Source organism: Microcaecilia unicolor, chromosome 6 (genome assembly GCF_901765095.1).
Source record: "Microcaecilia unicolor chromosome 6, aMicUni1.1, whole genome shotgun sequence".
Lineage (NCBI taxonomy): Eukaryota > Metazoa > Chordata > Amphibia > Gymnophiona > Siphonopidae > Microcaecilia > Microcaecilia unicolor.
The window spans coordinates 78,248,178-78,275,008 of record NC_044036.1 but is presented as its reverse complement, the minus strand read 5'-3'; the positions used below and the strand labels follow the sequence as shown (position 1 = coordinate 78,275,008).

General features: G+C 40.8%; 1 protein-coding gene across 3 annotated transcripts in view; it reads left to right on the top strand.

Moving 5' to 3' along the window:
• Positions 1–26,831, top strand: part of DPYD (dihydropyrimidine dehydrogenase) — a 1,476,885-nt gene that overhangs the window by 1,017,364 nt on the left and 432,690 nt on the right. For all 3 annotated transcript variants that reach the window (XM_030205306.1, XM_030205305.1, XM_030205304.1), the window contains one exon: positions 17,182–17,250. In XM_030205306.1, the coding sequence (XP_030061166.1) occupies positions 17,182–17,250 (69 nt within the window). The remainder of the gene's footprint in view (positions 1–17,181; positions 17,251–26,831) is intronic.

Sequence of the window (26,831 nt, the reverse complement as noted above, 5' to 3'; positions counted from 1 at the left end):
TATCTGCCATCAACTACTATGTTACACATTACAATTACTGAACACATTGACAAACATGACTTAATGGGACAGAGTCATGGATTCAGCCAAGTGAAATCTTGCCTCACCAATTTGCTACATTTCTTTGAAGGCATGAATAAATATGTGTATAATAGTGAGTTGGTTGAGGTAATGTTTCTAGATTTTTAGAAAGCTTTTGACAAAGACCCTCATAAGGGACTCCTGAGAAAATTAAAAACCCATGGAATAGGAGACAATGTTGTAGACTGGGAACTGGTGAGCATTTTTGAGTGGAACTTAAGACCTTTAGTAGTAGAGTTTTCTTTTGAATCTTAGCTAAAGGTGTATTCCAAATATCAATCTGCTTTGACTCTGTGGTCGTCTTTTGATCCTCACATGGATAGTCCAAGGCCTCTAGGAAGTTCTCAGCAGTCAGCTTTTTCTTGACTCTGATGTCCTTACATACCCAGTGAGGTACCATTTGTTTCATGAGGTTACTCAGAGAAAATTTGATTAGAATGTGATCTGGTCATGATAGAGGTGTTATTTTAGTACCATTATCTCAGTGTTCAGGGCAGTGGCATAGCCAGTGAGCCTTGGGGCCTGGGCCCCTCACCTTCAGCTGAGGCCCTCTCTGCTTTCATGGCTGAAGATATCTCCTGCATGAGTCCCGCCTGTGTTGAACGAACAGCATTTAAGTCAATAGGTACGCTTTGGCCACTAATGCTGGGTCTCCCACCCATATTAGATTGTAAGCTCTTTGAGCAGGGACTGTCTCTGTTTGTGAAATTGTACAGCGCTGCGTAACCCTAGTAGCGCTTTAGAAATGTTAAGTAGTAGTAGTAGTACTCAGTTATTTATTTCAATATTTATTTGTTGCATTTGTATCCCACATTTTCCCACCTATTTGCAGTCTCAATGTGGCTTACATTATGCCGTAGTGGCGGTCGCCATATCCTGGATGAGAAATACAACGTGATGTTGCTTTAGAATTCATAAGTGACAGAGTAGAATAAGCATTCAAGTATAAAGAGTTCAATTCCGGAATGAGAAATAAAGTGGAATTGCATTAAAGTTCCTTGGTGTCAGAGTAAGTGAAGCAGTCAAGTATAGAGAGTTTGGTTTAGTCCAGTTCCAGTGTAGTTTCGTTGTCTGGTAATTAGGTTGGGTCATTCTGCTATGCCTTTTTGAACAGGTTGGTTTTTAGTGATTTTCAGAAGTTTGTTAGGTCGTGTATTGTTTTTATTGCATTTGGTAGTGCATTCCATAGTTGGGTGCTTATGTATGAGAAGCTGGATGCGTATGTTTATTTATATTTTAGTCCTTTGCAGCTAGGGTAGTGGAGATTCAAGAATGTGTGTGCTGATCTTTTTGTGTTCCTGGTTGGTAGGTCTATGAGATCTGACATGTAGGCCGGGGCCTCACCGTGAATAATTTTATGAACCAAGGTGCAAATTTTGAACGCAATACATTCTTTAAGTGGGAGCCAGTGTAGTTTTTCCCTTAGGGATCTGGGCACTTTCGTATTTCGTTTTTCCAATTACGAGTCTGACCGCTGTCTTTTGAGCAGTTTAGAGTTTCTTGATGATTTGTTCTTTGCATCCGGCATAGATTGCATTGCAATAATCTAAGTGGCTTAGTGCCATTGATTGTACCAGGCTGCGGAATATTTCCCTTGGGAAGAAAGGTTTTACTCTTTTGAGTTTCCACATTGAATGGAACATTTTCTTTGTAGTATTTTTTGCATGACTTTCTAGTGTGAGATTTTGGTCAATTGTGACTCCAAGAATTTTCAGGCTATCTGGGACAGGAAGGGTGTAGTCTGGGGTGTTTATAGTGGTGGGTTTATACGTGTTATATTGTGATGAGAGGATGAGACGTGTTTTTTCTGCGTTTAATTTTAATTGAAATGCATCTGCCCATGAATTCATGATTTGGAGGCTGTGTTTGATTTCATTTGTGATTTCTGTTAGATCATGTTTGAACGGGATATAGATATAGTTAGACCTGAACTGAGCATGTGCTTGGCATACCCGCCAGAAAAGATAATATTTTATTGTAGAGGTGGCTGCAACTATGGCTGTGGGGGGAGGGGGAGAGAATATCCCAAAAATGGACTTCTGGCTATGTCTGTGGTTCTGGAATGTCAAATAGGTCGTGGCGTCTCCATAAATGATTTTATGAACAATTGTGCATATTTTGAACATGGTACGTTCTTTGAGTGGAAGCCAGTGTGGGTTCTTTCTTAGGGGTTTTGCACTTTCATGCTAGATCTCGTGGACATCCCACCTAGAAATGCCAAACGATCTTCCCACACCTTTCTCAACCTACACTTCCCCAGCTGTAAATGGGTCAAATACAAACTAACACATACGTCCAGCTTCTCCTACATGAGCACGAAGATGTGGAACGCACTACCAACTCACTTGAAAACGATTAACGAATTAAATAGCTTCCGCAAAGCTTTGAAAATCTATCTCTTTAACAAAGCCTACCACGAAAACCCATAATGACTAGAACACAACCCTTACACTCCTTTATTCAGAATGTCTCACTGTACAACTATATAACCTGATCCTCTTGTCTTCTTTATTCCATTGTAACACCAAGTGTATTACTTCTCTGTTACGGCGATGCCATAACAGATCTCTGTAAGCCACATTGAGCCTGCAAGGCGACACTGGTTGTAACTCTCACTACAAGTGTTGATAGGGATTTTTTGCATAGAAATTATTTCAGATCTAATGAGAAAAATATTTATGGGAAAGAAGATTTTGGTATTTCCAGATATTTCACTGAAACTCAGAAAAGGCATAAGCAGTTCTTATTGCTTAAACCAGATGTAATTCAGTTGAGAGCATTTTTAATCTGAAATTTCCCTTCTAATGCGTTATACAATATCAATCACATAAGTTTATATTTGGGAACCCTCACTCTTTACTTCGTTTTTTGGTATCTAGGAGGACATCTATGGTAGTATCATCTGCTGCAGTCTTTGAAGGTGTATAGTAATGTGGTAGCTTCTACCACTTGGTAGTTTATTTCCTTGAATTTTTATTATTATTGTTTCTTAGGGGACTTTTTACTAAGTTGTGGTAAAAAAGTGGCCTTAGCATGTCCTTATGTGCGTCTATGTGTAGCCATTTTATTTGACATTAAAGGCTCGTTCACATTGTTCAATCACATACATCTCACTATGTGGACACATTATTCATTCTGTATTTGTCACCATCCAAGTAAATTGAATGTATTTTAGTTACTAATGTTTTCACAGTAGTCTGTCTGTTTAAATGCTGCTATTTCTATTTCATTTTTTTGATGTTGTAGATTGACTCCTGATGCAGGCACTGTGATGTCAAAACACAGCATGTGTTGGGTCCTAGAATAAAGCACTATTAACTGCTCTAGTCATGAAAATCCTATGTGCTATTATTTTAAAAAAGCTTATGCAGGTCTTTCCCATACACAAAAGATTTTTTTTTCCACAGCAGTAAGATGGCCGATTTTCCATTATTTGAATTAAGGGCCATGCACACACGCAGCCATTAGCATGCGACCCTCAAACAAAATTAGCATTTGCGCACTTACCGACACCTATCTTGTAGGCAGTAAGGGCTCACGTGCTAATCTTATGCACATGTGCATAAGATTAGCACGTGATTAATGCATAATGCATAAATTAGCACGTGATTAATGCATAAATGCCCACTGTCTACCCCCAGGCATGCCCCCTCTATGATATTTTTTTCACATAGTGTTTGAGTGTGCAGATTGGGATCTTATCACCGGATTTAAAGTTGCATGTATGGTTTTTAAAATTATCTATGATTTATGCTCAAGTTCTCACAGGCCCTACCCAGATATCAACATTGAATATTGGAACAACCTGCGATCTGCCAGGAGTTATCTAAGTATTGCTGGTTTACTTAGGATAGCCTTTTTGCTGTCTTGTTAATCAGTTAGTTATTAGGGATGGGCACCCAGAAAATTTGTGTCATTTTCTTTTGGCATTATTTCTTTTTGTTTGTTTCCAACAAATGTCATTAACAGTGTGCCCTCTTCTTAAAGAGTGAATATTGGGCTAGATTCAGTAAATGGTGCTAAAAAAAAATCAGCATTCAATGCTATTCTATTATAGGTACTCAAAGATGAATGCCCAATATAGAAATACATTGAGTGCCAATTTCAGCACCCAATTTGGGCACCAAGATCTGTGCCTAATGGAACTTGCTTTTAGGTGCACTTGCTTTTAGGTGTTCTATAACACTGCATGCAAATTTTAGGAATGCCCCTGACTCACCTATGCTTCTCCCATAGTCACATCCCCTTTTGGGTTACACGCTATAGTATTTGAGTACATACTGTTATAGAATAGTGTGTAGCAAGATGTGCATGCAATTCCAAATTAATGCTGATTAGTGCCAATTAGAACCCAATTGTAAGCACTAATTGAATTGTGAACCAGTTTAGTTAAATTTCTGTACCCAAGTTTGGGCACCATATACAGAATCCAGGGGGATTATGTGCACAAAGTGGACCCTCTTTGAACATAGTGTGCAGTCTTTACTGATAGGGTGTGCATGTGCAATGGCTTAGACATGCATGATAATTTGTGCCCTAAGGAGAATAAAGGACACACACCCTCAGGGCTCCCTCCAAAGCTCTTTCAATTTCAAAAATAATATAGGCTCCTTCCATTTAACCCTCACATTATCAGTTGCTCAATATCAATAAAAGACTTTATAACCTCACTGGGTGTGATTTTGGAAAATAATTTCTTATTTGCCCACTGCATTTCCTACATTGTCAAGAAATTATTTCTTTCCCTTCAAATATTAGGCCGTGTGTTGACCATAGAGCTCTGACCATACTCTTACATGCTTTGGTGATTAATCAGGTAGATTATTACAACTCTTCTAGGCGAGGTGGGGGGTATACCTGTGTACTGATTGAAGTGTTTCCAACTGGTACACTCTCTTGCTTCTTTTTAATAGAAAAAAAAAACTGATCATGTTACCCCACCCCCGCTGATAGAGACAATGGCTTCTTGTCTTATACAAGATGAAATTTAAAGATCTTAATGTTAGCTCATTCTGCATTCTATACAGACCTCTTGTTTATCTGGCATCTGCTCTTGTTCCTTACAGTCTTCAATGGGTGTTAATGTCTTGACAAGTAAACTAACTTGTTATTTCATCTATGTCTATATTACACTGGACTAGTCTTGCAACTCTGCCTTTCACTGCCTAGCATACTTATTGAGGAATTCCCTCTCTGTTGATTTGCATCTTGAAAGTTCCTGCAGGAAATTTTAAAAGGTGGTAACATCCTGGCTTTTCTCCTAAGTGTTTTTTCTCCTGATTGTTCTCTAATAATTTGGAGACTCTCTGAGATATTTCCTAGCTTGTGGTAGAGTTTTCTGCAGCCAGCTTCCCTTCGGTTCCCTTATAAGTTTGCCTACTGGTTGCTTTTGTGGTGCAATTTTACACTTTAATACATTGTCCTTGTTATTCACAGCTAACTACTTAGTTCTATACATCACCCTAGTGGTGTTCTGACAAACGGTGATCTATCAAACATTGTAAATGTAACCCCAAAGGAGATTTCCCTGCTGCAGAACAGGGGTGTAATAGTCTCCTGGGGGTCACTATGGTGAATGGGAGCTAGAAGAGCTTTCTAATGTAGGTGGAGATAGAGGAAACCCAGCCTGAGGGGGTGGGGGTGAAAAGAAAAATAAAAGCATTAAGCACTGTTAGAGCGGAGTCTGGTTGCCCAGCCTCAACCAAGACCCTAAGCACCAAGGGGGAATCTCAAACCTGGAGAGGTGGATCTCTGCAACTACAGGTCAAGTTTAACCTCTGCTAAGGAGTAGAGCTAATAGGAACAAGTTTCCCTGAGTGGGAATCCAGGCATGTGAGAAAGGAGCATCTGGTGGAAAAAAATCACCCCAGGCAGGAAAGGAGTGAGCGCAGAGGAGCCCCACTCTTGGTCTGACTTTGCTCAACATTAAGTGGGTCCACAGGTCTGGGATGGGATGGACTTATAATCGAGGCTAATTGGATATGACTTCCTTTATATGAACTGTATATACCAATCCCGTTGGATAAATGTTCAACTGTTACCTGGATTTTTGAGTTGGATCAGTAAAGATGGTAGTAAATACTATACACTACCATCACTACTACTAATAAGCATTTATGTAGTGCTACAAGGTGCATGCAGCACTTTACAGATGCACAAAAGGGATTATCCCTGCTTGGTGGAGATAGGAAGAAGAAGGAATAAGGGAAGCCTAAGACCAGATGCAGATAAAAATTGAAACAATAGAAAAAAAAAAAGGCAACTTTTCTAGAAAATTAGAAACAGCAGTTAAAACAGTCCTGCTTCTTTGCTTAAAATAACTGAAATATTAAAAGCATATAACAACAGTATCAAGACATTGAAAATCTTAGTTTAGGCTGTCCCAACAACCTGTGGCAGTGAGGGATAATCACTATGCACCTCTCTGCCTCTGAGCTACAAATTAAACTGCAATTCCAGCTATTCCTCTACATATATTAGTAGCCTGGGAGCTGAATATCAAAGGAAATTAGCATAGTCAGCTCAACTTTGGCCCAGGAAATCTGATTTCTATAGGCACCTGGCTCCTCCAATTACTTCATAGGCAACATCCAACTTTTATGATACTGCCAAGCTGAGAGTACTATTACAGAAGAAGATAGAGAGGAGAGGGAGAGCAGAAAGGATGAGGGAAGCAGCAGAACGTAATGCGGGTAAAGACAGAAATGGTAGAAAAAAGGCGAATTTCCTAGGCAACAAACACCAGCAGTTAAACAATTTTGCTGTCTAACAATCAATCTGTTCTGTAAAACTGATTGTTTTCCCATAATCCTATTAAATGAGTCAGTACTATTCTCTGGGCAAGAATACCACTAGAAAATGAGGGAGTTGCTATTCTTCACTGTGGGTCACTGGGTCCCAAGATATATTATTAAAATGAAGGGGAAATCTCTGTTCTTTGATTAGCTGCAAATGTTCTTGAACCTGACATCCCACTATAAGGGTATGGGTCAGATCCAAAGACTGTAAAATGACATTTTATAAGCACAAATCATTTCATAATATCAATGAAGCACACCAGGGTATACCATTATGGTCTTATATTGTCACTGCTTGGGTGACAGTCAATTAGCTGCTGAAGCATGTGGGATGTGTTGCCAGTAGCTTCATGCTGCTTCTTGCTCTGGCACTTCAGAAGCAGGGCACAGGGAAAAGCTGCCATCAGCCTGATGGAGGTCTGGCTGACAACAGGGATAGTGTCTTTTCTACTGTTGTTTAAAAATAAGAGATTTTAGGGGGAAAGGAGATGCCTTCATTTATAGAAGTAAGTCATTATATGTTTGGGATTATGTGTTTCTCCATATTTGAAAATTTGAAGCAACTTAAGGATAGATATTAAGCCAGCTGTGGAGAGTGTTTTTTTAGCCGCTGCCAGCGTTATTCCAAGAAATTCAATGCCGGGCCATGATCAGGTACCGCATTGAATATTCGGGTTTGTGCAGACAGCTATCTCTTATGTGGTTAAGTGCAATATTCAGGGATCCAATATGGCTGCTTAACTTAGGCGGTTAAATTCTGAATATTGGCACTTAACCACATAAGTGCCGACTTTGCTCCCAAACCACACACAAAATAGGCGGCTTTCACATTAAAGATCTGTGGTGATATTCAGTGGCATTAACCGGTAAAGTGCCTCTGAATATCAGCCGATAACCCCACACAAGTGATTTAACCAACCAGGAGCCATTTCTGGTCGGTTAAATTGCTGTGAATATCAACCTCTTAGCTAGTATTAGTGGCTACATTGCAATCTGTATGCACTGTTTTCCAATACTGCAGGCATGCACACTATAGAAAAAGAGTGTGCAATCTTCATAAATAGTGCACTCTTTGCAGACAGTGCACGCTACTCATGAATAGTATCATTGCCCCTAAGACAAACAACATCAACAACAACAACAACAACAGAACATTCCTTATATGGAAATATGACCCCTAGTGGTAGTCACATGAGACTACTGTTAGGAACAACATTTTGAAGTCAATGCATGGACAGGGCAGGAGCGACTAGGCATTCCTCCTGCCTGAAGACCCACTTGACCCCCTGATAACTTCCCACCAATGATATTAAAGGTAGTCCCTAAGGGGGATTGCAAGGTGGATTGCAAGCAGCATTATTCTTTTCTCCAAGATTCAGCCACCGGTTGTACTGGGATTCTGCAGATTGCTGAATCCCATGGGGCATCAAGGTGTGGTAAAAAGCGACCTTTTACCACACCTTGATTAAGTTCCCCCGTATTGACTTTAAAAAATATATATATCATGCTTTATCTACAATACTAAGCAAGTTAAGATATATATAATTTTAGATAAAATATAAAAATACAATACAAATGTATATAAAATTATTAACCAAAATCAAAACAACATCACATAAAATCAATACAACATAGATGCAGTAAGGAAATATGCCCTAAACCATTGAAATTGTCAATGCTCTTCTCTTCACGATTCTATAAAGAAGAAAAGACATCTAAACAGATATGCTCTCCATTGCCTCCAGAAAGACCATAGATAAACAAACTGACTCATTGTTATTAACAGTGAATGCCAAAGTATTATTTATTTAGATTTTGCTCACACCTTTTTCAGTAGTAGCTCAAGGTGAGTTACATTCAGGTACTCTGGATATTGCTCTGTCCCAGGAGGGCTCACAATCTAAGTTTGTACCTAAGGCAATGGAGGGTTAAGTGACTTGCCCAAGATCACAAGGAGCAGCAGCAGGATTGGAACTGGCCACCTCTGGATTGCAAGACCGGTGCTCCAGCCACTAGGCCACTCCCCCACTCCAGGACACTTAGGACAGCAACAGAAATAATCCATGATCGATAATCTTATAATCTAAGTTGGTCAACAGAAGTACATTCAAAAGACACTTAATCACAGATCTTAACATCTGGGAGGCACAAGATATCCTCAATAAAAGGCAGTACAAAAAGGTACATCATTATTTAGTACTTTATGAATCAGCACTAACACTTTAAATTTAATGCACCAGTTAATATGAAGACAAGGTAAACTTGCAAGAACAGGAGAAATATGATCAAAACAGGAAGTCATACTCAAAAGATGAACAGCATCATTCTGTGCCACTTGCAATGCTCATAACCATGATTGCAGGAGTCCTAAGTACAGAGCATTACAATAATCAAAATGTAGAGTAATTAAACTCTGAACCACTATACGGAAATTCTCCACACTTAACCAGTACAACGTATGTAATTTAAAGAATGCTGTTCTAATTACTGTTGTCAACTGTGCCTTCATAGACAAGAGTTGAATCCAACAAAATACCTATATTTCTTACCACATTCACAATTGGAATCAAAATCCCTTCAAATAGCAGGTGTTCAGGACAATATTTAGTGACAGTTCTAGTTAACAACATAATTTGTGTTTTCTTAATATTCAACAAAGCCTATCTGTATTCATTCATGCCTTAATAGTATTAATACATAGTACTATGTAATCCAATCACAGTTATATATTCTTCAGTTGGTGTGAACAATTACAGGTCATCAGCATGCAACCTCTAATGAACACCAAAACAAGCCAACATTGACAGATTGTCAACATATACATATTCAATAACAAAACTGAAAGAGCTGAAACTTATGATACACTATGGCCATCTCCACTCTTTCTGTTGTACACTAAGATGTGGCATGCTATTTTAAAAAATCATCTCCAAGTTTCACTTGAAATTGTTGATCGATTAAAAAAAAAATGTTTCAACCCCTCCGAAGGGACACCACCTTGTAAGTGGTGGAGGGGCTTCCGTGTTTCAATGACTCAGAGGGCTATGCTGAAGGGTTACCCATATCAGACAGGCCTCTGCGGAGAAACCAGACAGAGTGTCCCAAACTGGAGGATCCAAGATGGCGTCGAGGGAGGATGTACGTTAGTTGAGTTCCCGTTTTACACCAGAATACCTGAAGAAGTAGGTGCGCTCCCCATAGAATGGGGAAGAAGAAAGGCAAAGCCGTGGTGTTGTCCTCCTCGAACATGGCTGGGGTTCCCACCACTTCTCAGTCTACTTTGGAGAGATTCAGGGTCATAACGTTGGGGATATCGGTTCCTGCTTCGGGGAACAGCAAGGCTTTATTGCCGAATCTCAGTGGAGAGGGAGTGACTTTGAGTCCCCCTGTTGGCATGACCTCTCCAAGACCCGGAAACAGTAACGCTTCGCTATGGAGGTCAACAGTGGAAACGCCCAAAGTGGGTTAGGATTTTCACGCGATCCAAGGAGATCCTGGCGCAGCACTGACTCCGGATAATAAACCAACTGGGGGATTGGAGAGTGAGCTCTTCCCCCCGAAGATATCTGGAGCAGTTTCTGTGGAGAAATTGGACCTGGTGAAGCCAAAAAATGTCACAATGGACGCACTTTGGGAAGTGCTGCAGAGTGTGAATAACTCTCTTCTTCAGATGTTTGTTGTAAAAAATTGGAACTTCTGGAGAACCAATTAATGAAAAATAACTTGAGAAAGATACATTTTCCTAAAATACCCTGTATATAGAGTTATATTATTAGTGACTTTTGCCTTTGATTTAGATAGGAACAATGTTTTGAAATTGTATTTCTGACATATGGCTGATAGTTTTTTTTTTGGTTCAAAGATAAATATATTTCCTGACATATCAAGGGAATCGCAGACTAGGAGGTGTGAACTCTTGGCTTTTAAGCCAAGAATCATTGCCCTAGGTGGGACCTTCCTAGTGCGATTCCCTTGTAAGTGTTTTATTTCCTGATTACTTATTTGTTGAACCCAGGAAATTAAAAGAGTTTGTGGAGTTAAAAGAACAGATGAAGAACCCTCTGCAGCAACTTCCTTTAAGTTACCACTGTACCGGCTGCAATTACCGATTAACCTTCCTCCCTCAGAAAATATGAATTGTAAGATTAACCATTCTGTGTTTTTTCTTATTTTCTTTGAAATTGTTTTCCTGATCTTGGATCCCCCAATTGTGGGCAATAATGTGGACTAACAAAGATGATATTTTTCCTTAATGTTTGTTTTAATTGATATTTTCTCTTTTCTTTCCCATTTATGTATTGGACATAAATGTAATATAAAATGAATAAATAAAATAATTAAAAAAAAATTCAAAACATCCTGCAATCCATAAAGATCTCAAATGTGCAATCAATGTATTGTGATTTATAATATTAAAGGCAGCTGTCACTTTGGGGGAGCAGCCTAGTGTTAGAGCACGCAGCTGACAACCATCAAAACTTGGTTTGCTTAGCATTGCTGCTTCTTTTGATCTTGGGTAAGTCACTTAACTCTCCATTACCTCAAGTACAAAATTAGATTAGAAACCCTCTGAGGATGGGTGTAAGATCACCTCAAGGGCATGCCTTGATATGGGGCCTCACCTGCAGTAAACCTGCCTCCCCCCTTGGGTCAGTTCCATTCATCTCTTAAATGTATGGTGCCTGGTGCCTACACCTGGAGCAGAAAGGTGTTAGTGGGTGAGATTTCCTTCCCTTCTCTCCAGGAAAAGTACAAATAAATACCATTGAGGGTTTAGCTCCCTTTGGATTTTAGTCTTCAGTTCCCTTCCCTGACAGAAATCCTTTTAGTTTCCCTCAGCCTTGTCTCTGGCCAAAAACCTGTAAAGCAGCTTCCTAATAGCATTGAAAAATCTCTTTCTTTTTCCTGCCATGACTTGAAACAAAGCATCCTTTTACAGTATTGAAAAACCCCTTTAGCTCCTTTTAGTCACTTGTTGGTCAAGACCTTGGACTACACTCTCCACAGTTAAAACCCCACCCCATCTCCTCTCAGGAAGATAAAATATTCCTCTCTAATCTGCTTTCAAAATTCAGCCTTCTGTAAGCTGGAAGCTTAAATAGCAGCTCTCAGCTAAACCCTGCTTCTAGTTTCCTATTTTTCCAACTAGTATCAGCTTCAGTGGCGTACCAAGGGGAAGCGGTGGGGGCGGTCCGCCCTGGGTGCACGCCACTGGGGGGTGCCGCGGCGCGCGCCTGCTCCGAGTTCGCTAACTTCACTCGTTTGCTGCAGCTCCCTCTGCCCCGGAACAGGAAATAACATGTTCCGGGGCAGAGGGAGCTGCAGCGAACGAGCGAAGTTAGCGAACTCGGCGGCGTGCACCCAGGGGGGGGGGTGTCATTTCACCGGAGGGGGGGAGGTGTAATTTAGCGGGGGGGGGGGGGCGCATCGGCGATCCGCCCCGTGTGCCATCCAGGCCAGGAACGCCACTGATCAGCTTTATTAATAATCCAATACATAAAACCCCATCCATTCACCCTCTCACAGAAAATAGACTAAGTGTCGACTAAGCATATTCTATAATTGGTGACTAGATTTAGGCACCGATTATAGAATATGCTTAGTTGATATTTCAGCGCCTAAATCTATGCACATCCATTTACACCAACAAAAATGTGACTTAAATCCCAGCGCATAGATTTAGGTGCACTGGGCCATATTCTATAACTAGGCATATAAATTTCAGAACGCCCATGAAATGCCCATTTCCCCACCCATAACCATGCCCATTTTTGCCTGCACACATTAGAAGTTTGGCGCACATCATTAAAGAATACGCTTAGCGAGTTGCGTGCTTAGATTCCAATCAGTGCCAATTAGTGCTCATTATTGCTTGTTAAGTTCTGTTATCAGCGCTCATCAGCTTGTTAAATTATGCACATTGTTATAGAATCCACGCCAATTTTGGCGCCAATTTCCAGGCACGCTATATTGAATCCAGGGGTAAAGGGCCCTTTTACTAAAGGGTATTAAGAACATGGGGAGGAAGGGAATTTTATACATGGTGCCCAAAGTTAGATGCCAGGAATATCCACACTAAACTAGTATTCTGCAAAGGATGTTCTGTGCAGAGTGCCCTTTACAGAATACTAGCTTAGGGCAGATCTTGCATCTAACTTTAGCACGGCACTTACGCCTGCTGAAACCTGATGTATATGCTGGCACGCAACTAATGGCAGTTGGACACATAAATGACCCTGTTCTATAATGCCCCTGACCCATTCATGCCTTTCTTATGGCCACGCCCCTTTTTAGTTGTACACTATAAAATTCAGGCTTGCATTTAGGATGCAGGGCAGATCTGCGCATGACTCCAAATGGCTGCCAATTAACACCAATTATTGATTGTTAATGGCTTATTAATATAGGTGAGGATCTGGAATCCATATCTGTGTGCTCAACTTTTGGCAACCTATATAGAAATCCAGGGTTTAATGTGTAGTTAACATGCAGAAACAGGCTACCATGTGATCATATTAAGCGGTTTTGCAGTAGTTTGACTGTTTCCATGTGATAAACCAGGCATTACTGTATTTTACAGATTTTTTTCCCTCAATAGGGTGTGGCATGGGCAGGGAGTGGACATGGAAGCCTTAGCCAGCTTTTGCACTACATTTTACCATGTGCTAACTGACTGACATAGAGCTAGCTCAGGGCCACATACTGTCTCTTAAATGTGATTCTTGTGAACAGCCCAAAATAGTAGATGGTGCGGGTTATAAATTTTTATCAATAAATAAATAAGGGTCCCTTTTACTAAGCTGCAGTAAAAAGTGACTTTAATGAATGCTTATACATGTTATTCCCATATGCTAAAGCCATTTTACATTGGGGTAAAATAGCCGATTTTTCTCTTTTCAGCATTAATGGCCATGCGCTAAATTTATTCTGTAACATGTTCACAGAGCTTAAGAGGACAACTATATATTCAAACATCACTATAGTCCTCTTCAAAATACAAGCGACTATAATCTAGTTTTTAGCTGTATACTTAATACTTAATAATTAACGGTGAGTGTAAAAGTTTTTGGGGAGGAAAAAGCCTGAACAGGCTCCTTACTTTTAGGCTCACAGCTAGTCCATTCAAGGAGCACTTGATGTCATCGTTGGCAAAAAAAAAAAACCCTCCAAATTTAATTTATGTAATAGGTCAAATAGACTCAACAAAACTTATCTTTTCAGGATGCTCAACATTCTCCACTAGCCACGGCTGACTATGGCCAGAGTTTCAGAACTTCCTCAGTGTCCATGGCAGGTATCCCTGTTGGACACAAAACATCCCGTTAATGTCTCAAAATCACACAGCAACTTGTAATAAACAGCCTCTCACACTTCAGTGCTATGGCATCCGGTTCATCGCTTTGGTGCTGCAGCCTCTCAATGAAATCCACCAGAATATGACGCCTCCTATTACAGGCTGACATCAGACGCCGGCAAACTGTTATGTCCAATCAGAAGGCGGCTACATTCTGATCTCATTTCTTGGACTATAAATTTTGCTTTTAGAAAAAATTACACCATCTGGAGTTTAAACCCCTCGGGTCTACTGTCCGTAAACGAAAATCCATTTCTGTTCCAATTGGACAAGTAGGCACTTATTGTCACCTCCTCGGTTATTTAACTTCAACTTCTGTAAAACAACGCAGCACAGAGATTCAAAACTATGTTGTTCTTGTTCGCAGTGTGCTGCTAAAGGGGCGGAAGCCTTCTTAGTATTCATATTGCTTTTATGCCCTTTTAGACGAGTTACAAGTTTCCTTGACGTCTGCCCTATATATAATTTCTTACAAGGGCATTGAATACAGTATACTATATAAGTAGAGGTACATGTAGTGCTTGATTGTAGGATAAACCTTCTACCGGATTGCGAGTCCACAAACTCCATAGTGCATATCATAATATCACAGATCTGACAATCCCCACAACTGGAGTGACCTGGGTCCTCTACTCTCACTCTCGGAATTGTTCTTAACACCGCAGGTGATAAAATCTCTTTAAGGTTTCTGCCTCAACTGTAAGCAAACCTCAATCTCGCTTCCGATAGCACCGGTATTGTTTGTATTAAAGGCCAGTATTTCCTTATTACCATCGTCAATCTTGCAGTCGTAGCTGTAAATCTCATCACACACGAGAGAACGTCCTCGTTGTCATCTTCCTTAGATCTTGGAGATAGTAGATAGTCCTGGTTGTTAAACCTAGCTCTCTTATAAGCCTTATTGATCATATGTTATGGAGAAACCTCTCTCCGATAGTCTTTTCTTCAGATCCCATGATTTCTCTCTAAAATCTTTTTCTTGAGAGCAGATTCTCCTGTATCGTAAAAACTGAGAGAGGGGTAAACTGTCTTTCAGTTTTCTCAGGTGACAACTGCTGTAGTTCAAAAAAGTGTTTCTGTCAGTACTTTTCCGAAAGACTGTTGTTACAAAACCTGTCTCCTCTCTCTTAACTAGAACATCCAGATATGTAATCTCCAACTTATCATATTTGCCAGTAAACCTCAAAGTAGGATGGCATTCATTGAGATATTGGACAACCCATCTCAGCATAACTTCTAGGTCGCTGATCAGATGTTCACATAATAAACGCTCTTACCATGACACCCGAGTATCCAAAGCTCCTGATCCAGTTGATACAAGAACACCACCAGCTCACTCCTTCAAAATCCAAATCAGATGACAAAGGAGACTTAGAAGAGTCTAACAAGTCGCATCCCCAAACTTGTAAAGGGCTCAGTCTCTTGTCCCTGTGCAAGCACTTCTCACAATTAAAAAAAAAACTTTTTCACATCAATTGCCTGCCTTCCTTCATTCAGCCTCGAACATTTGCCCTCTTGCCATCCTACCAACAAACTCTTTTCACTCGTGCCCTTACTCCTGCTTTCCATATCAAAATTGTCTCTGAAAAAACATTCTCAGTACTATGATTTCTGCACCTCTGCCTGTTCCACAAAATCAGCTAGAAGACAAGAAACTCACTTTGATACTCACTTAATTCCCACCCTTACAATGAAGCTGCAGTGCTATACTCCCACCTACCACAAAACTCTCCCCGCACTCTCAAACCACAACATTAAAATCATTAACTACACTACAACCACCCTACCTCACAAACCCACCCCTGACATGCTCTCTAAGCCTCATTACCCACACCAAAAAAACAGCCCCCCCCCCAATACACACAACCTAACTATCCACCAGAAGCTAAGAGATACCGCCCCCACCCCATTGCAAAACTGTACCCTAAGGTACCTGCAATGCTAAACTCAGCTTCCAGTAAAATCAATACAATTGAAAAAAACTGGCAGTGTTAAGAAACCAGCAGCCAAGAAAACCAGCAGGAACTAAGACTGCTAGGACACCCACTGAGCTATCATGCTATGCTCTGCTTCAGATACCACTGGGGAACATAGGAGGCCTCTTCTCATCCATAACCATGCTTCCAAACCTTGTCCCCTTTCTGCCGTAAGCGCTGCCTCCCCCCCCCCCAAAAAAAAAAAAAACATGAGGGCTTAACACCTTATTATAAAAACCCCTTTGGTCACCTATTGGAGCACCATATACTGGAGCCCTTAAAACTGTCAGGAAAGCATCCTGACTACTATCCTGGCAGTGCAGCCAACATGAAACAGGCCCAACATGAGTCCCATTGAGGAAAGAATAAAGATTCAGAAATCCAACTCCCTCAGTCCTGGCACTAAACAATTTGAGTGCACTTTGCCTTTATTAGCAACTAAGTACCAAGCCTCATTGATCCCTCTCCACACCCCAGGAACCATTCAGCTGACCCTTTCCTTTCTCTTACACAACATACTGCCTTATTTAGCCCGTCACATGCTAATTGGGAAAGGCTGAGGGGTTCAGCACATGTTCAGCCCAATGGCTTTTCTTATAATGAATTAAACATCAAACACAGATTATTTGGTTTTGTGTACTCTGCTAGTTTGTTCCAGTTCCAAACACAAGTAGCATTTGCTGTGCCACTATGAAAATATTTTATATAGCACAAATCATTTTTAGTATTTCTTGGACTGAATGGGGCATCTAAAAATTTAAATGTTCACAGTATAGCAACCCTTTCCTTCTTATCAGTAATGGTGCACAGTGGAATTTGTCTGGGATTTTATTGTTCCTGTTTAATCTAAACACCTATATAAAAATGATTATTATTCTTGAAGCATGGGATAATATGCTGCTACTGTTCATATGTGGGTTTTATTGCAACTATACTGAAGACAAAAAAAATCATCTGTATATTTTACTTGCAGATTATTATTTCAAGCATCATGTGCAACTACAGCAAAGATGACTGGACTGAGCTTTCTAAAATGGCTGAGGTAATGCATCTATTAATATCATGTTTTCCTACTTCCTTGATTATTTTTCCTTTCTTGGTTATGTACTGTTGATTCTATGAGGAACTGTAATGAAGGACTACTGAGAGGTGATGAAATTCAATTTCAGAAGTTGAAAATTTAAAGCAAATTCATTGTAATCTCTTTGTTTGTTCTCTGTTTTCATTGAAATGACGGAAATGTAAATTTAAAAGGATTTCATTCCATAAAAGTGTCCCCTTGGATTTTCTATACATTACCTTCAACTGTTCCATCTTTGAAGCCTTATATTTTATATTTGCATTTTAAGCAAACTACATATTATGATGGATGCTCTGATAAACTTTAATTCCACTTTTGAGAACGTAACTGGATCTCGCCATGCCTACAGGCACACAGGTCTGACAGGACTGGAAGAAATTTTCACTATAAAATTGCTGACTACTTAGCGTATAAAAGGCTCATTTAATGTAATTCTCGTCATAACACAGATTTGCATAAAATGGTAACATATAAAACCAAACCCCATACAATACTGTTTCTTTCCACCAAATGAGCTGGTAAAGCACTCCAAGTTATGGATATATTAGCTTTGTTACCCTCAATTAACTATCCCCTCACAAATGCTTTCGCAACCACTTTTCAATGTATTCTAAAGTGGTTCAAGATTACACCACCTTGAGTGATTTTTCCCCCCCAAAATCAGTAATTAAATATTGATTAATAATAACAATAAGGGGTCAACATATGACGCTGAAGGGAGACAGATAGAGTCTCAAGGGATGTGAGAAAATAACTTTTACAATGAGAACACCAGCAGAAAACTTCCAGTAGAGGTGGTAAACGTCAAAGACAGTGGAATAATTTCAACTTGGAATGGGGAAGACACAAAGGTCAGTATTAAAAACCTGCCAGCAAATAAAAAACTTTCAATTAATGTTATCTCTTTTTCCTTAGCAAGTATTCAGTTGCACTTACCTAAGCAAAAGTATGCCTGAATATCTGGCTCAGTCTAGCCAGTCAAAATTTGGAGCAGCCAATATTAGTGCAATTGGGTTCCTCCAGATAAACCTGACTTTAGTGCTGACAATCATTGCTGACCACCTAACATCTATTTTTTAAAAAATAAAGCCAATAGTAACCGATCTTCATGTTCACCACAAGAATATGCCCCTCAACACAGGATCTTTCTTCCTCCCGGCAAGGTGTAAAAAAAATTGTATGCGTTTCCTGAGCATCACTGTTAAGGGCATTAAGTGAAGTTTAGCTGATAGATGAGAGGAATAAGTCCTTGTGCTGGCTCCCTCCGGGCAATTTTGAGAAGATAAGAGAGAGGGGTGAAGAAAGGAGTTTGAAGGGTAAGGAGCATATCTGAGACACAGAAAATAGATTCAGGACAGGGACTGGCATACTCCTTTTGGTATTTTCCCATCCGTATCCATTGAAGGTTTCAGATTTGCACAGTAACGTTCAAAGGGGTCCTTTTACTAAGCCGCGGTAAGCTCTAACACGTGCTTATCGCAACTTTAAAATGCCTGACTGTGGGGCGCGCATTTCCCACACACTAAAAAATAGATTTTATTTTTTAGCGCTGGGGTGGGTCAGGACAGAGAGTAGGTGTGTCTGCATTAATCGTTTAGTGCAGCTACATTATCACGTGAGCCCTTACTGCCTACAAAATAAGTGGCGGTAGGGGCTCACACACTAATGGGAAAATGAGCTTGTGGCCATAAATTCAAAAAAGAGAAAAAGAGGCCATTTTACCTATGCAGGAAAAATGGCTCTAGCGTGCAGGAATGACTCGCATAAGCACACGTTAAAGGCCACTTTTTACCGCAGTTTGGCAAAAGGGCCCCAAAGTTATAATTGTAAGCAGATGATTTGTTGGCATATATTACTGTCCAGTCAGTTTCTATATTATTGTCACTTATTATTCAGTTTGGTATTTTTTTCTGGCTATAAAGTGAATTGGGGAAAGAGAGAATATTTCTCTTTATCTAAATTGATACATAGGGTGGACATTGCATCATATCTATTTATGTGGCAGGAAAGATATCTGAGGTATTTAGGGATTTGGTATGGGAGAACACTAGATGAACCTATTCAAAAGAATTTGGATTCTTTGTTAAGGTCTTTAAAGAATTCAATTAAAAGTTAGTCACATTTATATTTGTCATGAGTGGGGGGGTGGGGGAATGGAGACTATGACGATGAAATTGGCTCCTAAGGTAACTTATGTTTTAAGTACACTTCCCTTAACACTTCCAGCCACTTTCTATAAGTTGTTAGAAAGTATAATTCTCAAGTTTCTTTGGTGCAGCCGACCATTGATTGCTACATTGAAGCTGCGCCAAACAAAGGGGTCCTTTTACTTGTTATAAAATGAGCTTCTTAGCATTTAGCACACACTAATCATTAGTGCACCCTAGCAAAACGGACCCTAAAATGATTAGGCAGTGCAAATTTGCCAAACTTTACCCACTATTATTTTTCTTTTTTGTTAAGACATGGTAGCTGTTGATTGAATTCACATTGTGTTACAAGGAAGCCAATTTGTCTTACTTTGCAGGAATCTAATGTTTTTGGCGGCAATTCCTGCCTTTTCTAAAGGTACTCAGTATTATCGGCTAGCTCTTTAGCATCTGGAACAGTTACAAGTTACAGATATATATGAGGCAGGTGCTTTGATTACCTGGAATAATCCTAAAATAATGACAGGAAATAAACCGATTCATTGACCAGCTTGGCAAGCAAATCAAATTTGGGGCTTTACTAAACCGCGCTAGTGATTCCCACATGGCAAATGCAATGCAGTCCAGTCCATTCAAATGGGCTGCTTTGCATTTGCCGCAACAGGAATCACTAGCGTGGTATAGTAAAAGAGGCCCTTGGTTTTTGCAGCAACTATTAGTTACTAGCAATTTAAAAACTTTTCAGGTGCTGAAAGAGTAGTTTGGTCTTCCAGATATCATGCATAATATTGTGTATCAGTTGCAATGGACCATTCAAAGAGCAGAGGAGTGGTCTAGTGGTTAGAGCACCAGTCTTACAATCCAGAGGTGGCTAGTTCAAATCCCACTGTTGCTCTTTGTGATCTTAGGCAGATCACTTAACTCTCCATTGCCTCAGGTACAAACTTAAATTGTGAGCCCTCTTAGGACAGAGAAATATCCAGAGTACCTGAATGTAACTCACCTTGAGCTACTACTGAACAAGGTGTGAGTAAAATCTAAATAAATAATATATAGATAAATTGTGGTTAACTATCTTGTTTCAGAAGCTTATGGCAACCACTATAGTGGTCTCTTCAGTTTATAAGGTATTGCAATTGATTATTGGTAAAGCTTGTGCAGGTACACAGTGGCGTACCAAGGGGAGGGGGGGGCAGTGGGGGCAGTCCGCCCCGGGTGCACGCCGCTGGGGGGGTGCTGCGCGCCTGTCGGCTCTTCATTTTCATGCTCCCTTTGCCCCGGAAAAGGTTACTTCCTGTTCCGGGGCAGAGGGAGCATGAAAACGAAGAGCCGGCAGGCGCACAGCACCCCCTCCCAGCGACGTGCACCCGGGGGGTTCTTTCGCAAGAGGATCAGGGGGGGTTCTTTTGCCGGGGGGGCGTCGCGCTATTCCGGGGGGCGCTGCACCCGGGGGGCGGGGCGCATCGGCGATCCGCCCCGGGTGTCAGCCCCCCTAGGAATGCCACTGCAGGTACACAAGGAATGTGGCAATGAGATTTATGGGATATTTTGACAGGCCATCAATGGCACTTTCTGTGGATGTATGGGCAAAGATCACCATTGACAATGCCAATCATGCAGTCTTTACTTTTTTTCTACCACCACTCCTTATCGACCCCAGTTAAGTTAAAGAAGTGCAGGAATAAATTGAGGGCCCCTTTTACCAAGCTGCAGCAAAAGGGGGCCTGCGCTGGTGTCTGCGCGTGTTTTTGATACGTGCCGAGTCCCCCTTTTACCACAGTTGGTAAAAGGATAGTCTTTCTTTTCTGAAGGAAATGGCCATGCGGCAAGTAAAGGTCTACCCTACTGACCCAACTTAAATGCCTCAACTCTGCAATGCATCAAAACCTTACATCGTATTGGACATTATATATTCCTTATTTCCTTGACCCTTATTGTACTTGTATACTCTTACCTTACCTGACCCTTATTTTATACCGTATTTGTTTTACATCTACCGGACCTGGCGATTGAATTTATGGTATTATGTAAGCCACACTGAGCCTGCTAATGGGTGGGAAAATGTGGGATACAAATGTTACAAATAAATAAATAAACACTTGCCATGCTGCCATTTTCTGGGGGAGCCCTTACTGCCACCCATTGAGGTGGCAGTAAGGGCTCCCATGCTAACCCAGTGGTAACTGGGCAGCGTGCAGCAGTGCCCATTTACCGCCGGGTACACCCTGGCGCTACAAAAATAAATATATTTTTATAGTGCTGGTTATGACTACGAACATTGGGCTTACTGCTGCTTTGTAAAAGGGGCCCTGGATTACTTGTATTGGTATTGTAATAATTCTATTAGAATTTTGACACATTTAATTTACAAATGTCCTAATTTACAAATGTATTGGGCTGATATCTGCTATTTTACAAATTGAAGTTGCCGTTTAATTAAAATTAGCTGTATGGAACTAGTTGGCCCTTCATACCCAGATTTCTAATAACAATTGTCTTTAAACTCATTATTAACCACTGGAAGAACAATACTGATCTCACTGTTAATTTATGACAAAAGTGGATATGTTTGGGTTTCTTTTTCTTTTACTGTGTCAAGTATTGTAAACTGCATCAATGCTAGTAATTACCTCATAGCAAAATATCATGTGTAAACAGCTCCATTCTAAAATGGCATTTACACATATATACCAATCTACAGATATAAATGCTGCTATTTACCTGTGAGGCAGGAGTAGACTGAGAGTATTCTGGGCCCCCGGACACTGAGACTACTCTGGGCCCCTGGACATTGAGACTACTCTGGGCCCCCCCCCCCCCCCGCCATGCTGCTGCTGCCACCACCAGTGCCCCCACCACTGCCATGCTGCCTCCCTCCCACCATGTTGCCACTGTCCCCGCCTACCTTGAAGGGCCCTGGTGGTCTAGTGGCTGTGGCTTCTTCAGGGGCAGGAAATATATTCCCTCTTTCCTGCCCACCCGCTGCCTCTACTCTGCCCAGTGCAATGCTGTGTTTACAAAATGGCTGCCAAGATTCGGCAGCCATTTTGTAAAAACAGCGGTGCAACCAGGGAGAATAGCGGAAGCAGCCACTAGACCACCAGGGCCCCATAGGGGCTGTAGTATGCGGCGGCAGGCAACCGAGCAGAGCCTCTGGGCCCTCGGGCACTGCTCGGTTGCGCGAATGGTCAGTCCGCCCCTGCTGTGGGGGTGCTGAAAATTCTTTCAATTCAGCAAATTCTTTGATGAACTTGTTCTAAATAAGGCACCCAGTGAGTTTCTATCATGTAAAGTTAATCTTGAATAAATGCTGACAGTCATGTATCATCTATACTTCAGATATGAACTGCAGGTTCAAAATTTTTGTTTGAAAGGTACAGCGGGCTCAATATTCAAAGGGCTTTTCTTCTATGCCTGAGAAAAACCTCTCTTGAAAATAAAGTGCTGTCTATTTAGGTTTATCATGCATATCAGAAATAAGTCTGATTTTTTTCACATGGTGGATGCAAGCTAATGATAATGGATAGCTAATTGGTTTTGCCTCACAAAGTATACTGATACATCTTACAGCAATCTGTGAAGATGTTTCTCTATTTTCCTAGGACATTTTAAACCTGCAAAGGGAGAAAAAGAAGCACTTCTGGGACTTAGAGAAGTGAAATTAAACATTATCAGTAATTGGCTCTGTGATCTTCAGGACTCGGTCCGTTTTACACCTGTATTTACCTAATAGCCCATGAAATCTTTTGTGGAATCCACGCTTGACATGAGCTTTACCACCTTAAGCTGACTATGATGAATGGCTTTATCATACTGCCTGCTCTCCTTTGGAAAAGGCTAAAACGCTTTAGATTTTTTTTCCCCTCTTTAATAGCTGTCAGTGTGGGAAAAAAATAAATCTGCTCTTTGACTTGCTGTAGCGAGCTTAAAAAGGGTATAGTACAATTCATAATCCTTTATTGAATATAGGAGAAATCTTGAAAAATGTCTGGCACCATTTCTGCCCAGTGCTGTCTTAAGAGTCTTCATTTAGTCATGTTTTCCATTTTACATGTTTGAAATTTTAATAACATTCAGGTAAAAAAGTTGGTCCTTTTGAAATTATTTTCTGGGCATTCTTTAAGTGTTAGATGTACTAGAATGTGATATTTTAGCTCTTATGGGCAACTTAGTAAAATTATCACATAGAAAAAATGTCTGCTATTTTGTATTATTTATTTTTATTTAGGGGCCATTTTACTAAATGGCATTAAGCCCTTAACGTGGGGTTGGTGCTTGAGAACAGGCTACCAAAAAAAGCATTAAAACATTTTGCGGCATTTTGCTTTAGTGCACGGTAATCCACCCATTACATATTTTTTTTAATATATTTTTTGTAGGGTACATGTCATGGGCAGAGAGTTGGTGTTCCTGCGTATTATTAGTTAGCGTGTTCTAACTGGATAATGTAGCGTTAACACAGGAACACCTAGTGCCTCCTAAATAGGAGGTGGTAAGTGCTCCTGCATTAATTTTTTGCAGGTCTCTTATGCTAATGGGAACATTAGCTCATGACCTGCAAATATTAAAAAAAAAAAGAATAAAAAAATTAAAAAGTAGGGTGTTAAATCAGGCTTAGCGTGTGTGAAAGTCCCATGTTAAAACGCATTAAGCCCAGATTTTATTCCTTTTTAGTGAAAGACCCCTTAATTACAAGAGTGTGCAGGCCAAAACTTTAATTGGACCCGATATTTAGACTGCAGGAGGCAGCCCGCATAAATATTGCGATCGGTGATGACCCCAGATATTCAATGCCTGGCCTTTTCCGGTGACTGGCATTGAATATCCAGAGTTTTTTTTGTTTTTTTGTGGCCAGCTCAATCTTAACCAGCTAGGTCAATATTCAGCGCTAGCTGGCTATATCACAGTCCAATTTCACAACTAAATGTAGTCAGTCAGCATTTGAATATTCACGGATAACTAGCTATATCGTGTGATATAGCCAGTTAGCCGCTATCCCCAGGATTCTATGTAGTGGTATATATGTTATGTGTGCAAATCCAGTGGTATTCTGGACTTGCAAGCACAACTTTTCAATGTCACCTTCGGCACCTAACCACTACACCTCTATTCAGGAAATCTTGACTGCCCCAACTTGACATTTCGTCCTTTAGATTGTAAGCTCCTTCGAGCAGGGACTGTCCTTCTTTGTTAAACTGTACAGCACTGCGTAACCCTAGTAGCGCTCTAGAAATGTTAAGTAGTAGTAGTAGTAACTTAGTTATCAAGCCAATCAGAGCCGATAATTGCCACTTAACAAGCAATTATTGACACTAATTAGCATTAATTACAATTTACACACAAAACTGTCTAAGCGTATTCTACAACGTATGCACGTAAATTCTAAGTTGCATAGTTGCAGGTTGTGGGAACTTCTAAAATCTATGTACGTGGTTATAGAACACACCCAGTCCGTGTGTTACTTAGGCATTGGCATTTACAGTAACACCAAGTTTTACTTTGCGTAACTGCCCACTACTAAATTTAGTCATGCGGACAGGTGCTTGGCATAGTCTATAAACCTTGCAGAAATGTAGATTTATTCCATAACATACGCATAAATTAGGCATACTTTATAGAATACGCCTAGGTGTATTTCGTTTCGGCACAGATATTTTAGGGTGATATATAGAATCTAGTCCTATGCATTAGCTTCGAATATTCAGCAGAGATAACCGGTTATCTCCCGCTGAATATTAGCAGTTAGCCAGCTAAATGCTTTTTAATCGGTCAGAAGCTGTTCCTGGACAGTTAAATAGCACTGAATATCGGCTGGATTGTGTTTAGTTTCATATGTTGTTTATATGATTTTTCATTTCATTTGGGTTTTTAAAAATTTTTCTATATGTTGTTGTTTTGGGGCAATGGTCTATAGTTTGCTTGTTGCTCTGTAGTGTACCTATTCATAAATAGTGTGCATTTTGATCAATAGGGTGATGTCATAGGAACATATTAAATTTCTAGTGATGTATTCCCCTATCATTTTAGATTTAAAATGTTAAGAAACAACATAGGAAATGTCATTTCAAACAAATGCGCATCCTATTACATGACAAGTTTAAAAAGCAGCATTGTATGACACTCCCCTCCCCCAATTGTACTCATCTATTTTGGGCATCCTCGTTCTCTTCAAATTCAACATCCTTTACCCCTCATTCGTTTACTAATATCATGTTTCCCTGGACTGATCATGCTTTGGTACAATTCTCTTTACAGCTTTCATCCTTCACCTCCCCAATACTTCAGACAAATTAGACACATTGACCCATCAGCTTTCCTGAGCCGAGCATTACTGGCAGAAACCTAGAACAAGGCATTGAGATTTTAATGTTCACTTGAGGCAAGTAAAGCAGCAATACTTTTCCACTTGCATTTTCAAATCCACCAACCCCACTCAAGAATTGTACTCTATTTTTCATTCCCAAACAGGAGATCACTAACTTGATTAGCAGATCCACACCATCTGCTGAGTGCCTTGCCAACTTCTTTAACACAAAGATTGCTCGCCTAAAATCATCTTTAGGCCCATCTCCCATTTTATCAGTTAGCTACCCAAATCTTTTCTATTTAACTTCAACAGACACATAGGCGCCGACTCCGTGGGTGATGTGGGTGCTCAAGCACCCCCAATATTTTCAAACCTGCCCGCCTTGCTTTCCTGCCACTCAGCCAGCGCTTAAAACTAATTTTACGTAACTGAACGGCAGTGAAAGAAGCAGAGTACAGGCTCCGTCTTCACCTTTCTTCTTCCCTCTCAGCTGTGCTCCTGCCCTTGCGTAAACAGGAAATGAGGGCGGGACCACAGCTGAGAGGGAAGAAGAAAGGTGAAGACGGAGCCGGCTGCACTCTGCTTCTTTCGTTCAGTCAGGTAAAATTAGTTTTAAGAGGTAGGGCAGGGAAGAAATTGCTGAACATTGATGCTGGGCAGGGGGCAGGGGACAGGGGAGAGAGGAGAGTTGCTGAACATGGATATAGGGGAGGGCAGGGGAGAGAGGAGAGTTGCTGAACATGGGTACAGGGGAGGGCAGGGGAGAGAGGAGAGTTGCTGAACATGGGTACAGGGGAGGGCAGGGGAGAGAGGAGAGTTGCTGAACATGGATACAGGGGAGGGCAGGGGACAGGGGAGAGAGGAGAGTTGCTGAACATGGATACAGGGAAGGACAGGGGAGAGTGGAGAGTTGCTGAACATGGATACAGGGGAGGGCAGGGGGCACGGGAGAGAGAAGAGTTGCTGAACATGGATACAGGGAGGGCAGGGGACAGGGGAGAGAGGAGAGTTGCTGAACATGGATGGATGGGAGGGCAGGGGAGAGATGAAAGTTGCTGTACATGGATGCAGGGGAGGGCAGGAGA